This window comes from Trachemys scripta, chromosome 1, assembly GCF_013100865.1.
Source record: "Trachemys scripta elegans isolate TJP31775 chromosome 1, CAS_Tse_1.0, whole genome shotgun sequence".
Lineage (NCBI taxonomy): Eukaryota > Metazoa > Chordata > Testudines > Emydidae > Trachemys > Trachemys scripta.
In genome coordinates, this window is record NC_048298.1 from 58,527,285 (window position 1) to 58,544,749 (window position 17,465).

The 17,465-nt window shown below is 38.8% G+C and overlaps 1 protein-coding gene across 1 annotated transcript in view; it reads right to left on the reverse strand.

Moving 5' to 3' along the window:
• Positions 1–241: 241 nt before the first annotated feature.
• The window catches only part of TAFA2 (TAFA chemokine like family member 2), a 299,467-nt gene continuing 282,243 nt past the window's right edge, over positions 242–17,465 (reverse strand). The window contains exons 5-6 of the mRNA XM_034770273.1: positions 11,415–11,662; positions 242–2,292 (exon numbers count right to left, since the gene is read on the reverse strand). Of these exons, the coding sequence (XP_034626164.1) occupies positions 11,651–11,662 (12 nt within the window). The 3' untranslated portion in view covers positions 242–2,292; positions 11,415–11,650. The remainder of the gene's footprint in view (positions 2,293–11,414; positions 11,663–17,465) is intronic.

Sequence of the window (17,465 nt, forward strand, 5' to 3'; positions counted from 1 at the left end):
CAAACTCCTTCCTTCTGAAAATTTAAAAAGGTAGAATTTGCTCCAAGATTTTCTAAGGAAACATGAAATTAATATAGTCCATGATCTTCTTTTCCACTGGGTATAAAAACCTTTGCTCTATGGGTAAAAGGAACCAATCTTCTAAGTGCATATCCATACAGGGGAGTCAATTTGATATCACAATTTTATTCACTTGTTATGAATAGTCACAACATTAATCTACTGCAGATAATCTATTCAGTATATTTGAAAATCCATTTATTTTCACCTATTGATAAGCATGTGTTACACTTGTATATAATACAGTATTTTCAGTGTTGATTCAGAGAACAAATTCAAAGGAAACAAATATTGAGAAGCATGATACAGTATTTTGATCAAATTAAGGCCAAACTCATATTCTACAAAATAACACATTTATAATTGGTACTGTTCCAAACAAAGGAATTACTTTTCTCCTTAAGATGCTCTTTTAGCACAAATCCATACAATATTAATGCATTTGAAAAATCTGAGATAGCTAGTGGTGCTACAGTTTATCCAAATTAAATTTTAATCAGAAAAGAATATCTTTCCCTGGCAACATTTTTGATTATTTCTCAGCAGAATGATGAAATGTACATCTCAAATTATTCCCAACAATCATTAATTTTTAGCTCTCCTGTGCAATAACACGGGAGGTTTAATGAAATAATCTTGGAAGAGCCTAGGATACTGTGACTAACCAGAGCACTCCAGTGTGTTCATACATCATGGAACCCAATTTATATCTAATTAGCCATGTCAATGGGTTGTAACTATAAAAGGACTTCCCCTCGCTTTTTTTAACATTCCGGTAACCATGCAGGCCATTTGAATGAGACTGCCCACACAATTATTTTCACTAGGTCTGAGTTGCTGTGGTCTTTGACTCTATTTAGACAATAAAGCATACTATCTAACTCTCACTCTCTCTCTCCGGTCAGCATGCTTATGCAGCATCAATACAGTACAACAATGAATTATCAGGGTTCCTTTGTCTTAGTATTACCAGTGGTACTGAATATATTAAATGGAGTATAAAATTATACATTCTGTAATAACTTAGAAACAAAATTCATATATGTTTAAGGCCTTTAAATATTAAGGGTTTTCATAGAACAGTACATCACAAAAAATTGCTACAGAAATAGAAAATAGGAAAATAAATGTTAATTAGGGGAAATGACTATGGAAAGTCCCAGAAGACCTGGACTGGATAACTATAAGCAAAACATTTATGAACTTCAGATTTGGGGGGAAAGATTTTTTTCCTCTATTAACAGACTGAGCAGACATCTACATAAGCATCGAGATAGTACTTGTGTTCAAGCAAGAGATAGTTTAAAAAAATAAATAACTAAAAGAAACTCTGAATGAATGCCATCCAATCTCAGAATTGTAAAACTTGCATGCATCCCTGTCTACCTTTACAAAAAGGGACTAGCTAATGTCATTTACTGCTTACTGTCAACTTGAAAGGACTTAAGGTTAAGAAAGTAAAGGACATACCAGAAACACCCATCATCTTCAAACTAAATGGAAATGTATATTTTTAAAGGTATAAAATACTTATAATGAAACTGCCAAAGAGCTACAGTAGTTGGTTAGCCTTAGGGAAACATGTCAGGCTGGCTATACATTCTTATATGATTGATGTATTCCGATAACTATTACTTGTCAACAATAATTATTAACGATGGATATATATTTCCATTCCTATAACAAAAGCAACTTCAAGATGTTGAAACATGTAGCCTTTCAGAGATCCAAGATTAGAAATACAAATAAAAATGTCTAAAACTGCGCTATGCCAGAGGACAAGTTCTGCAACATAAATTTGATTAAAGTAGCGTGCAGTCCCACCAGCAATTTGTACATAGAACCAGGGAACATTTCAGAGTGAAAGAACCAGTACATTTCGAAGACTGCTTTTGTAAAGATGAAAAGCCGTCAGTCTGGAATGGAGAACCCGAAAGATTGCTGCCTCTTCTACACCCTCTGAGCATCACCGCTTTAGATTGCAGCCATAAATTCCTCAGCAAGTGCAATTTTGTAAGTGTACATAGTTCAATCAGTTGAAATCTCTGTGACAAAAAAGTTCACAATGACTTTCCAGTAGTTTTGATCTCAAGCTGTTGCTGATTACAAGCCAATATACCCCAGCAGTGTAAACTCACTTCAAGGATTGCCTGGAGGGAGGTATGAAATTCCTGTTATGTTAGCATTATCAGCCTTGAGATAGACTTGAGTTGTCTTTAGCTATCGGGTTACCTGTAAAGAAAAAGAAAATTAAAGAATATCAAAACTTTAGATATAGCATCTGGTGTTATGTAGTGGAAATGGGTTTATGAGACCTCAGTGTAGAGGAGCACTTAAATATGAGAATGATTATCAGCAAGTGATTAGTCCTACTGATATGAAAATGGGGTTACTCATTGCTTAAGTGACACATGTACTTCAGTGCTTTGCCTCACCGGACCTGAAGGAAGCTGTTATCTTAACTGTGACTGTGCTTAAAAATGTGGGGTTTTCCGTTTTGAAAAAATTCCATAGGCCACAAAATATCAGGCCCCACACAGTCAGAAGTATTAATTTTTACAGGAGCTTTCTGTGCTACCTCTATCAGCTCCAACATAAGAGGATGTCTGTTGTAACAACTCTGCTTTCGCAACACTTTTATTGGCTGGCCTTGAACAGAAAGGGTGATTTGGAGATTTGTTTCTTATTTCTTCACATCTTAATATAGTATGAAAATATATTATCCTATTAAAGACTAACTACATTTTAGCAAACAGTAATAATTTAGTGGGGGGGGAGGGAGCATTTGAGAATAAAAGCCCACATAGCACAAGCAAGAGCTAGGTTTACCCTATTATTCACTGCTCATACAATAACTATCAAAATTTCACTTGAGCGGTTTCACCCAAGCTAACATAAACCAGAAGGACCACAGAGAAAGCAAGTCGGAGACAAAATATTTCACAATAATTGGATTATCCCTATGTCTGATTTGTATTTTAAACATGAAACGTTTAAAAAACAACCTCTGTCATATTAAAGAAATATTAATTTCAGGAATATTTCTGCTGTGTCAGTGGATACAATTAATGATCATGTTACTTTTTAATATAAAATTGTGTCAAGAGACACTATCCCTACTCTTCAGGAGCAATGCATTGTATTGGTCACAATCACAGTCTATAACATCAAGGGCCATATGTTTTACATTTTGATCAGAGAGAGAAGGGTCATGCTTGTTAATGATGAAGCATTCCTTTGCCCTCAGCAAAATCATTTGCATACAGCTCGTGTCAGCTCTGCAGAGCAGAAACATTGAGCAGAATTTTAAAAGGATTGATTTAGGAGTTTCATTACTTAGTTTTGCCTTCAATATTGGGAAATTTCTAGAATTTGCACTAGAAAAGCAGTAATAAAATTGTGCTTTGTGATTTCTATGATTTATGTTTATTACACTGCTCTTATTTCACCAAGTTTTCACTGGCTGAAGCAGCCTCACATGACCATTTCTTCTGCACAATTGTCTGAAAAAAATAATCAAGAAATAATACAAAAGTCAGGCACAATTATTTTGTTGTGCATTCAAAAAATAAAATGGCCAACACAGCATACCTACTCCAGATCCATTCCCCAGGAGGATTTATGCTACTTTAATTTGAAAAATATATAGGCAATTGTAGTAAATTAAACAGGCCTATTCTCTTGTAGTCAATGGTAAAATGGAGTGCCTGGGAGAGTCAAAACCCTTCTAGCAATGCTAGATTCCCCAAAGAGGGTGGGGACTGAATGGCCATGGGGCTGTTACAATGCAGGATAGGTGGGAGGACTCCCATGATCAGGATGCACCCTATGAAAGGATAACCCCTTTGATGTGCATTCTGTTCTGGCTTCCTCAGCACTGAGAAAACCTTATACTACTGAAAAGACAAGTTCCCAGATTTGCAGTTATACAAGTCAGTCTGAAGCATATTTTTAGCCCTGAAATTCACCAAAGAGGAGTCTTTAAATCTGTTGCTGATCCAAGTTGAAATATTGTATACTCAGACCAGTGTTATCTGGGAGAAGAAGAATTCCATATTAGATGGAATGGGAGATATAGCAAGAGAAGGAAACATTCCTGTAGCATTCTCCCCTCCCCCCACATAGCAGCCCTTTGAAACTGCCCAGAGGTTTGGAATGCTAGGATGAATCCCCAGGAGGGAGATTATTGGGTAAAATGTTAAACAAGGCTGGGAATTTGATGTACAGAGACCTCAATCTGCTTAGCATCATTGCAAACACACCAGTGGAAAGTGAGTAAAGGGTTCATGAATTGTTACAGTGGCCTGCTATACAAAATTGTGTAAAAAAAAAAAAAACATTTAAGGAAGAGACAGAAAGACTGGCTTAATTTAAACTGATACCACCCAAAGATTGTGTTAAGATTATGACAGGTAAACAAGAGGAGTAGGAGACTGGAAATTAATGGACCAAAATTGATGCTTTGAAAATTAGGCCTAATTAGTGGACAAAATAATAAGTGGATGGGACCATTCCACCCATGACCTGTTTCTGGGACCCTAAAAAGAGGCTTGTGGAAAGATAAAAAAAGACTTCTATCACCACTGTGGCTGTGGTGGAAGGATTTTTGCCACAACACCCAGACCCTGATACTCCAGTGAGGGGGCTCAACCATTACCGCTGCACCAGCAAGGAGCCCAGCCTGATACTTGTGAGATTCCACTGTTTTCCTCTCTCTCTCATCTATCCCTTTTCATCCCCCATTACCTTTCTCCTGCCCCCTCTCTCTCTCTCAGCTTCTCCCCGATCCTGAAATCAACTATACTGCATGGCACCAGCACAGGGAGATGAGATGCCCATTCAGCAATGCTTGGCCCAAGAAGGACCAGTGAAAGAGGAACCTGACCAGACCAATCAGATGATGTTCCTATCCAGCGAGGCAAGCCAGCGAGTACACAGCAACAGCTGTTGTAGCTGACTTGCCAGCACGGAGTATCCATCCACGACTGACCAGCTGATCTGTATCCTAAGGACATCAACAAAAATCATATTTCCCTCCAACTTTACTATCCTGTGTCTTCTCTCCCTTCTGCGTTTGTCTTCGGTCAAAAGCAGGAAAGTGATTATCATTCCCAGCTCGAAATTGAACAACAGAACTAATCTTTTCTTCCCCACCAAACAGGACTGTTTGACAGAATAAGAGACTCAAACCAATATTCACCCTTTCTAAAAAAGAGGCTTTGATATATTTTAATTAAGTTTGTTTTGGTCAATCACTCAATTTCCTTTTCAGTGCTTTTTACTTGGTTTTGATTTTTTCCTTTGTGTGTTTCAGTCAACAGATTTCCAACCACTGGCATGAATTTCCTAGTGTATTTGCCACGAGACTAAGTGGACTAAGGTCCCTGTGTACCAAATCCTGAACCTAGTTTACCACTATTAGCAGGGTCATGTTTTACACCTTTGAGATAGTAAAAGGTGTACAATAATATTAATTTTATCATATGGCTCTGCAAATTATCATATGTACTACTCCAATACACATATACTATATGAGTTGATCTACTGATACAATGATTGTATAGTCAGATTTCCAGGTCAGAAGCCTTTGAATGTGTGTAGCAATGTATTTGCAAACTCTAGTTACTATTTTTGTAACACCAAAGGTGTTTATGGCACTGCATGGACAAACAGGGATATATGTTCAAGCAAAATGAGCATTTGCACCCCCAAATGGTCAGTTACATATCTACATGGCTGTTTTCACAGCAGATGTACAATTGCCGTAATTGGGCACACAATTGTATAAAGACAGGGATCAGACTTTTAAAAAAATCTAGCACTACATCTGGGTAGCACCCACTAGCATTATGATACCGGGATAGACAGTGCTATAATAAATCTTTCTGACAATCAGTTGTACAGTACGGCAAAACGCTATTGCACTGGATGTCAATCATGTTTATACAGAAGATGAAATCAAGCCTCACTGACTTTTTTTTTTTTTTGGTTTGTTTTTCATTACTATTATTTCATTGGCATTTTTAACTGCTTTCCTGTGCCAGCACTGGTGCTACTCCACCTGTCCTCCTTTTTTCTTTTAACTTACAGGTCACATCCAGTTAATCTGAGTGACTCACATAGTGGTCTGTACTTGCCTTTATGTAGCATGCAACTCTTGTTATAAGTAAGCACACATCATCCATTAATGTTAATGGCAGTTATACACACACACACACATATATTTTAAAGGGAGAATAGATCCCTTGGATGCTGAAGTCGATTTCCTAAATAAGCAGTTAAATTTTAGCTAATATCTATCTGTGTTATTTACAGAAATGTTTGGTTTTGGATAGCTTTTCATTTGAGCAGCTGGAAGGCAAGGTATTGTGCCAATATATTTTTTTATGGAAAAATAAGGTTTGACAGCAGTATATACTCAATCTTTTAAATCCTAAGAGAACAGTAACACTCCAAATGGGCACAAATAAATTCCAACCAACTTTTCATTTAATAATAAATCTGAAAATTAACTTTTCTGGTGCTTAGTGGAAAAAAGGACATAACACCTTTAACACCCTAAATATGTATTTGAATTAATTTGTTCATACTTGGAACATAATTGCTCCCTTTATGCTAATATCTTTTTTCACACGGTTGTTATATTATGAATACAACGAATTAGACTTACTTCATTTCTATGTTCTAAATGAGCAATTAAAGTATAATTACTCTGCAGTTGCAGACTTTTTAATTTAAATTGGTGACTGGCTGCTGTAAGTTGTCTGTAATTGTACATAAACTCACTTGCTTTATTTTAAAACAACACTATATAATGTAATACAACTGAACCTTAACACATTTCTTCATGTGGGTGGTGTGACAGACCCAGACTCTACAGGAGTCTGGTAGAGGGCAAATATACTGGGCACTGGATGAGTAGTTTTCTGTTCCCTGAGTGACCAGAGCAGGGGCTACACTAGAGTAATCAGGAACCTGCTAGAACCAGTTAAGGCAGGCAGGCTAATTAGGACACATGGAGCCAATTAAGAAGAAGCTGCTAGAATCAATTAAGGCAGGCTAATCAGGGCACCTGGGTTTTAAAAGGAGCTCACTTCAGTTTGTGGTGTGAGTGTGAGGCGCTGGGAGCAAGAGGTGCAAGGAGCTGAGAGTGAGAGGGTGTGCTGCTGGAGGACTGAGGAGCACAAGCATTATCAGACACCAGGAGGAAGGTCCTGTGGTGAGAATAAGGAAGGTGTTTAGAGGAGGCCATGGGGAAGTAGCCCAGGGAGTTGTAGCTGTCATGCAGCTGTTACAGGAGGCACTATAGACAGCTGCAGTCCACAAGGCCTTGGGCTAGAACCTGGAGTAGAGGGCGGGCCTGGGTTCCCCCCAAACCTCCCAATTGACCTGGACTGTGGGCCCTTCCAGAAGGGAAGGTCTCTGGGCTATTCCCCAACCCACATGGTGAATCTCTGAGGCAAGAAAATCCGCCAATAAGCGCAGGACCTACCAAAATAGAGGAGGAACTTTGTCACAATGGGTAAACATTTAGAGTAAGATTCAGCCCTAGGCTACACCATCTCTTGCCAGCGTAACTGGGGCCGTGTCTACACTACAAAATTATGTCAACCTAACTTGCATCAGTATACAGCCACCACAGTTATTAAATTGCTTGGTGTGTGCACACTTGGCATTTTGTGTCAGCAGTGCACATACTCCCAGAAGCATTTGTATCAATTGTATAGCCAGTGTGAGGCATTGTGGGATGGCTCCTGAAGGCCAGTAATAGTCGACATAAGTAACATGGTGTCTACACTATCACCGTCAACCTAATTACTTCATCCGTAACCTCTGCATGGAAAGATAGGCAGTATGCCAAGAAACCACCCGGGCTTTAACCAGGAGATCTTCAATGATCTCAAACTCAAAAAGACATCCTACAAAAATGTGGTGTTACAAAGTTGACGTAGAGAGGCACTTACATCAGCAGAAGCCAAATTTAAGTGAAGACACCTCCACAGCTAAGTCGATGCAAGGCAGCTTACGTCAACCTAATTGTGTAGTATAGACCAGGCCTCAGATGATGTCATGAAGCTGATCCTCAGACTTATCCTGTGTAGCCCAAAAGTTGGTATTGTTAGCCAGGAGGGGGCACAACCAGGTGAATGGGTAGACTCTGGGCAGATTCCAGCCCTGGAACTCTGAATACAAATTAAAGCTGCCTTCCACTTGTGAAATTCCCAGGACTGTGGTATAGTGCAAACAGCATCTTCCCTCTCCTGGGAATGAACCCCCATTATAACAGCTCCTGCTAGCCCAGGACCAAGGCTTACACTTCTCTACTCCTGTGGCGGTAAGATCAAGCCCATAAATGCAACCTTTACTCACATGATTAGTTCCTCTTTACCCAATGAGACAATTTGCATTAGGGTCATTTATTCCTGCATGTGTGAGGGTTGAAGTATCCAGTCAATATGTGATACAGCGTGTTTGGACAATATAAATACCTATTAATTCCGAGTGGTAAATACATCTATATGTATTTGCTAACCATTGAGTGGTTTATAGGTTTAATTGAGACATCTAATTATTCTCACTTAATAGTTTAATAATTTTAGAAGATTAGCCAGACAACAGTGCACAATATTTTGAAATCAGTGTGTACTGGACCATTCTGTGTTCATTAGCTATTTTTTTATAATACTTTGATCTTCAGCTTATTGACAGACAGTTCTTTTGATTTTTAATACATATTATACACACAACAATTATATTAAAAGTATGTCATTTAGGTTGCAAAGTCAAGCACTCAAAAGTTAGGAATTTCCAGATTTATGATTGCCCATGCAACTTTTAAGCTGTCCCCTGTGTGCCTATCCTGTGCATTGAATAAAGCAGATGTTCTGTGGGGACAAAATAGTATGTTATAATGTAGTTTAAAGACTATATTAAAATGCATATACACAAGGGAACAGAATTAAAGCTGTATATCTTTGTCTCTCCCACCCCTCAGGAGTTGGTGGAGATTCTGTGCCACATGCTACTCCCAGGGCGAGGAATAGTGGAAAAGGTCATTTCTGGATCTGGAGGACCCAGCACAGCTCTCTTCTCTCCAACCCTGCTACAGCTCCTTTGCCAACCCTCTTGTGTTCCCAAAGGAGTGTGTGGTGATGTTGCTGCTCCATAAGTCAGGCCTGGGAACGTTCAGTGATTTTGGCAGGCCATCAACAGTTTTCTGAGAAACACAAGTGAAAGGAGGGAACTAGTGATTTTTAATTCTTTATTTCTCACTCTAATCTAATTGGAATTTCATGGGACAAAGAAAAGGGCCTGCTGCCAACAATGGAACTATAAGACCTTCTTAACAGAAAAAATTGCAAGAATCTCTTATAATAGATAACATTAGGCAACCTAAATATAGGAATTAACCAGCTTCCCCTTAAACTAAATAAATAATGGAAGAGACATTTCATAGAAATTCCTGGCTATGTACCCTGAGTTTCATGTTATTCTCTAAGACACAACAATAAGGTAAATATGCTAAATTAACCTATTTCTGCATATAATAACATTCATACATACTTGTCTATTGGACCCTCTGATGCTAATCCTTATTCATGTGAATAAAGTTTTACAGAATTATGTCTTATATTTGTAATAGTTGAGAATGGAAGCAGAGTTCTGTAATCATGCAACAAGAAGGACCTCTCTTATGTGGACACAGGACACTTCCTTCCTTTTCTGCTTCCTAATTCTTGTTCTTAGTAAGGCATTAACATTTCCAAAAAACATTAATAAAAGAGGCTCTGAAAAACAATTCATTTGTGAACTTTTCCTAACAGGGAATAGACCCAACTGGCTTGTGCTAGTTACACATTTCTATGGGAATAACCATGTTTTTCTTTTAAAAGCCTAATGGTAGTATAAGAATTCAGAATCAATGTGGGCCTGCACAACCAGAAACATCTGTCAATGGTTTTTAGTTTCCTGTACTCTGCAAATGAAGATCTAGGCTAGAAACAAATCTTTTGAACAGATGGACATGCACTATTACTTGGAACTCTGAAATCCATACAGTGTGCTTGCCATAAACTATCATTCATATGCAATTCATGAAAGCAGATGACAGTCTGTACTGCCACTTGTGCATGTTCATCCACTCTGAAAAAGATCAGCTTATAAGATTGGCAGGCACTCGCTGATATAATTGTACTACTCTGCATTTCTATAATGCCTTGCATCTGAGAATGCTAATGTTTTTTATAAAGGTTAACTAAATAAGCCTCATAACACCCACGTGAGATAAGTATTTTATTATTCCCTTTTTAGAAGTGAAAAAACTAGAATGCAGAGATGTTAAGGACAAAAGTTTCAAACACGGGTATCTACAAGTAGGCACATAAATCCAGATGTACTACACAGTAGGCATATGTGAATTTACAGGTGCCCAGCTGTAGGCAACCACGTCCCTGGGAGCTCAAGAAACTGTTTCAAAGGCTCTGGAAACTTTAACACCATTCAATCATACTTTCCGTAGCGTATGCCTGATCTACTAGTTAAAGGAGAGAGCTGAGAGTCAGGTTGTTGTCCTGGTCTGCCAGAGACTTGATATTTGTCTTAGGCAAGTCACATAGACCAAAATTTTCAAACTTGAGTGACTTCAGCATCTCTGAAAATCAGGCTATTTACTCAGATGCGTGTAGTAAACATAGGACAATTAACTTTTAATGAGACTTGGGCTCCTTGGTGCCTAAGTCACTTAGGTACTTTTCAAAATTTTAGCCACCTAAATTTGAAAATTTTGGTCTAAGCAGTTTCCCAAGAATCCCACAGTAAGTCAGTATGAGAGAAATCTAGATCTCCTGATGCTCTATTCTGTGCTTGAACTAGTAGATAAAGCTTATTCTGTATACGAAACAGAACATTTCCCAATACATCCAAATGGCTGTAAAGTTCCCTGAGTCTTTGAAGACACCAAACATCAAACCTTTCCTGTCTTTAATAAATTATTTCTAGTTGGGATTGGTCAGGGATTAGATTTGCACAAATTCCTTTCTTTAGGGCCTTCCATTATGAAGAAAATAGATGTATTGTAGACTGAGTGAACACTGGTGCCAACATGACATTTTAGGGCATAGTTCTACTTTTCCATGTGCACCCAGAGAAGTCAATGAGAAAAGTTTGATGTGCAGGGAATGCAGAATTGGGCTTTTTGCTTTAAAACTTAGAACATAAGAATGGCCCTACATCCAATTACTTTTCATATCAGTAACCCAAGGTTCATGGGCATGTGGAGCACTATAAGTAACTACAATAAAGAATAAGGTACAGCAAATCCTGTTAAGACTGTGGAAACCGGTATTTGTACACACCTGCTGCTGTGTGAGTAATAAACCAGGGCTGGAACACATTTCTGGAGTGGTTTTGACTCTTTATTCCTCAACGAACCTTCTGGCCCTTCCTTAGAATCCGACCAAGCCTAGGATTCACCACAACTAGTGCTCCAGCGTGGAGCCAGGATATTTTGTGTGTGTGGAAAAATCAAAAATTGTCATCAGGCACAGCAGAAACCTCCTTTTTCTACTTCTCCATTCGGACTTGAAGAGTTTTACACGTTTGCCTAAGAAACAAACATATGTCAGGTACTACATTGTTATGGAATTAATTACATCAAACAAAACTGGGATTCATGGAATATACAGAATGACCCAAAAAAATGTTTTTGAGAAAAGATAACTTCCCGTATCAAAAATGCCATGATATCAAAGAATAAGAAAAACCAATCACAATAATGTCAGGGGAAAAGATTTAAACATACTTAAATTTAGCAAAATATTCTATTTGTCAGCAAAAGCAAACAGAAATGGATGACTAACATTCATTTCATACAAGTACATCAACAGTTCTTAATTCTGATAAGCCAAATACTGGAAAGACCTTTGAAAATAAGTAATTAGTAAGACCTGTGATGTAGAAGAAAGAGACATAATATAAGAATTATTTTTCTGAAAGATGTATGTTCTTCCCATATGTAGTTAAAGAAAAAAAAAGCATAGACCAGTCTGGGAATTTTGAATAGATGAATAGTCAGAAGAGAACTCTCCTTACACTCAATGCTATTGTGGCATATGCTATAGGAAACCCTAAGCTTTATACATACAGCTTAATAGGTATATAAAGTATTAGGCCAAATTTTTCAAAATAGGATGCCCAAAGTTAGGCATCTAGATCCACATTTAGATATCTAAATAAAGTGGTCTGTGGATTGATTTTCAGACACACTGAGCATGCTCAGCACCTCTAAAACTCAGGCCATTTTATTTAGGTACTGCCTAATATACTGCCTGATATTTTTTGGTGTTAAGAATCAAGGTCATACGGCCTGTCTTGAAGAAGTTTGCAATGAGATCTAAGATTTCACTTATAAACTCAACATTTTGGTGTTTTAATTATGTCCCTAAATGTTAAAATACAAGCAAACAAATATAAGGGTAGGGGAGAGGGGTGGAAGAGTTTTGTCTCTGATTTGTATATTTGCTTGACCTGGATCATTTACAAAATCATCTTAGCTCGTACAATTCACCGAGATAAACATCCTTCGGGTATGTTCTCTGAAGACAATGGAGTCACATCAAGGAGAAATCTAGCCCATTAATGTTTTTAGTGTAACTCCTTTCCATCTTCTTCCAAAAAGTAACTCCATTAGAATGTATATGCTTTGTGTGAGTGCGCTTGTGCACACACTCATAATGCCTACGTATTCTGTATGTTCCTAGAGCACACCATACAAATGAAAGTCTCGTAGTAGAATTGTTATGACATATTAGTACACCTCTACCCTGATATAACGCTGTCCTCGGGAGCCAAAAAACCTTACCGCGTTATAGGTGAAACTGTGTTATATCAAACTTGTTTTGATCCGCCGGCATGCACAGCCCTGCCCCCCTGGAGCACTGCTTTATCGCGTTATATCCAAATCCATATTATATCAGGTCACATTATATCGGGGTAGAGGTGTACTAAGAGCATCTTTTTGGATGACATAACTGTAAATAAAAATCAATTTTTCAAATAGAACCTTCTATTTTTTTCTATAACAGATAAACATGCAACAGTGCAACACAAGAATATATGTGGCTTATGCTGTAATCAGAACCCCAAAGTAGAATTTTAGCATTGTATAACTAGGCTGTAAAACAGTTAATTAAATACTAATAATAGTTTTCACTTCTATAGCGCTTTCCATCTGAGTATCTCAAACTGAAGACAAAGGTGGCAACGTGTTTTTTGCTTTTTTGCACAGGGGAACACTGGGGGGAAAGCGTCTCATAGAGGTATTGAGAGGTCTCACACTGACCTATCCATGGTCACACAGCAAACCAATGGGATCAGAACTTGTTTCCTAATGCCTAATATCTTGCTCTAACCTATAAACAACATTATAATTACAGGAAAAATATATAACATGGGATTGAGGACATCTATTATTCTAAAGGGGGAAAAAAAGTTTCAAAACCAGTTGAGAGTCACTTAGTATGCTTGTTAACTCCTTTTTAAAATAAATTGATTTTACTGTTATTTTTGGTTTTAATGGGACAAGACTAAGTCCATAACTTCAGCTGAAAGCATGGAAGCAGGACCGTGCCCCAGATTATCCCCAATAAAAATCCTGAATTTGCTGGACTTAATCACTGCCTATTTTCTTCAAATACAGATGGCATCACAATTTTGAAAGGAAGTTTCAATGGGAAGTTTGAAAGGGCTGTAACAAACTATATGAGCTAGAGACAGACAAAAATAAAAATGGAGTCCTTACCTGTGATTTTAGCTTCTCTGTGTGTGTACCTGGTGGTCTGTCAGTGTGGTATGATTTGTTTTCTGCCTTTGCCCCAAGCTTCAGAGGCAAAGATTCCTTTTGTGATTTTCCCCCCCAACTTGTTTCCCAGCTTCCCCGGCTGGCATTTTAAGGTAGTGCACTCATATTTGGCTCCTGGGAATACTGCCATAGCTGAGGGAATACGAGGACTAGAGAACAAGTTAGAAAATAACAGAGAAATTTCCAGGCAGAAATTAAAAAAAAAAACAAGTATCAACTTGAAATGCTTTGATAGTTTTCCTCTGTCTTTCCTTTCAGAGCTCCACTTGCATGTGGAAAAAAGAGCTCCCCATGCTAGAAGAGAAATTTCAGACTCAGTCAAGACTAGTGGGTTCTGACAGAGTGGCAGATACTCATTTAAAGAAAATAAAGTTACATTAAATGAAGCTAATTTCACCTTTCTTTTGCATGGGTATCCATCACTCCATCAGTCTAATATTGATAGGAAGCAGCAAAAGGTAGAATACGAAGGTGAACAGAAAAAAAAAATATCATCCTGTCCCTGCCCTTCAGGTTCTTATGGAAGAGGACCAAACAAAGATGGAAGAACTTTCCACCTGAAAATTGTATCAGATCATGTAGCTGATCCAAGATGTGGAGATGGGATTGACATTATTCCACACACATACCACAAATACAAATTTCTCCATATTCCCTCATGTTCCTCTTAGTTGGAGGCTTTCTAGAAAATTCCATCCCTCCCGTAACTCTGAACCAAGGTCTATGAGATGTAATATGGCTCCGGTTCCAAGCAGGTTCCAAGTCTCAAAGAATGAAAAGTTCAGTGTGTGTGTGCGCATGTGTAAGCACGCACTAAGGGGCCCTGGTAAATGAGAATGTGAAAGACCAGCAGGATCTTCAGTTGGTTTACACACAATGGATGTCTGAGCAAGTAGAGTTGTTAAGATTACTGTTGCTTAGTCCTGCCTGATATTCCTAGCCATCTCAGCCATTTGAGCGGAGTGAGGAAAACAACATGTCAGTATTGCCCATGTAAAAAAAAAGATAACATATCTGCCCTCCATGTTTAAGGATGTGAGTGGCAGACAGAAAATCTCACTGTCTTCCTGTCATGTTTTGTTACTGCTTCCTACATGGATGGTCTTAGGTTCTAGTAGTTAAATATCACATTCTTTACAACTTAACTCCCGGAAATAGAGGCTGTGATGTCATTCCTGGACCATTTGTCCTAAATAATGTGGGAGCCCATCTGAGCGCCCCACCCTGACAAGTTGCCATCTCATTGATCATGGATTGGTCAAAGAAATACTCTTACGTAGGTGTTGAGGGGATATCCACGAGGAAAGTGACAATTGTAGTGCAAAAGGAAGAGTGAGCAGATGATCTGACTTCTGTTCTCATAATTCAATCATCAATGAGAAAATTCTGCAGAAGGAGAGATGGCCTGGTCTCTACAGAGGACACCATCATACTCAGTAATGAAAGGCACTGGTGAGCTGACTTCTGTTGTTCGTCACACATCTTGATAAGATTTTCAATCTTGTGGGCATATGGGCCAGTCTAAGGTTTGACCAGAAGAAGTGAATGAGTACCAGAAACTGAATTAAGGAGTTCTTCTTGTAACTGACTATGAATCTGTGGTTCTTGAGAATCTGGATAATCTTGCTGGCTGGTACAAAAAGCAGCTACCTCTTATGATTGCACTCTGACCCTAGGATGATCCAAATAATGGTAAATACGGATGCCTTCCTGACCGAGACAAGGTAATCAACATAACTATATTTTCTAAAGTCTTGATGAGAAGAGAAGCGGCCAAAATGCACTCCCTGAAACTGGATGTTGTCATCTAATTGCAGAGGGCAGGTAGCATCGGTGATGTACACAGATATGACAATAGGCCTATTTGAAATCAACAGAACAAAGAAAATCTGGAGAGGCAACTTCTTTAGTGATGGTGTTCAACCAGAATTGGGGTTTGCAAACTACTAGGTTCATTTTTGAGAAGTCTCAGGCTGGGGGGAAAAAACACCTCCTGTTCTCTTTTTGCACTGTGAAAGATCTTGACTAGAAACCAAAAAATGTCTTGAATACCGGCATAGTAACGATGGCCTCTAAGGTGATAAGTTTTGCTGCATTGTCCAGAGATGCGTGTCATTTTGTATCTGAAGAAGTGGGTTTTTTACCCACGAAAGCTTATGCCCAAATAAATCTGTTAGTCTTTAAGGTGCCACCGGACTCCTCATTGTTTTTGTGGATACACATTAACACGGCTACCCCGATACTTGTCATTTTGTGAGGCCCTGGGGTAGAGGAGATGACAGGACAAAGAGAGGAGTGGAATCTTGAAATTCTCTGAGGAGTCCTACTGCAACTATTTCAAGAGCCCATCTAGCTGAAGTAGTACTGGCTCAAGGTCAAATAAGTTCTTCCATCTTCCTCTTACAGGGATGAACTCCTGAGCCAACAGGCTTTATTCATAGAGGAAAAGCAGCGTGTGAGGGCCCTCTCTGGTTGTGGATTGGAAAATATTTTCTGGCATTGATGGAGCAAGAGTGACAAAAAGAAAAATGGTTTTGAATGGCTGAAACTTAAAAGGATTTACCACTCGCTCTGGAGTCTCTTGAAAAGGGTTGATTTGGGGTGATCTTGTTCAGGTCTGAAGAATCCTTAATCATTTTCTCGAACAATTCTCTCAAAAGTTTCACCCCATTGAAGAGTGTCTTGAGAACATTGGTCCTGGAGGTCATATATATCCCTACAAACCTGAGACACTCACTCTGTTGCCTTGAGGAATTAGAGGATGGATCTGGCAAAGAACCGGGTAGTGTCACAGGCTGCATAGAACAGAAAACTCAGGATGTAAGTAGCTCTTACCTTTATCTAGAATCTTCCTTTAGAAGATCTCTTTCTCTGTGGGTATAGTGGGGTGTGAATGATGGATAAGGCTGTGCAAGCTGAGACTACAAGTTGCTTATATTGCAATGCAGGAGGATTCAAAGCCCATTTTAGAGAGCTCAAACTTCCTTTGGAGTTCTAGTTCCATCCACAGGAACTGAGCCTTCCCTATGATGAAACCAGTCTTGACTGAGGTGGAAGAAGGAGTCATCAACCTGGGGAACCAAAACAGATTTGGTGGTCTTACGCAATTGAACTTGGTATCATTTTTGGGTGACACTGATGATGGACCTCTTCTCTTCCAGGTTGGCCTATTCAAAGTCCACTATCTCTTCCATCAATTCTGATACATAAAAGGCACTGTATCCTGCTTTTTTTGCTTCATCCTGAAGGAGTCTTGGACTGAAGGGAGTTGCATGGCGGGGTTAATTATTTTTAATGAACAAGATCCACCAACTCATCTTGTTTGTCCTGCAAGAAAAGGCACCTGAATCATCAGATTCAGATTGGTCCAAGTCAGAGCAGGAGAGTTCTCCTCCTTCTGGACTTAGGGGAACTGACTAACTCCTCTGAGTATGACACAGGCTGAGATTTTCTTTTCTTAGTAACTATTATCTGTTTCCTGGGGAGAAGTCTAACAGAAATGAGGGAGGGTGGTACTCTTGAGGTTTTCTGCAAATAGTGCTAGAGG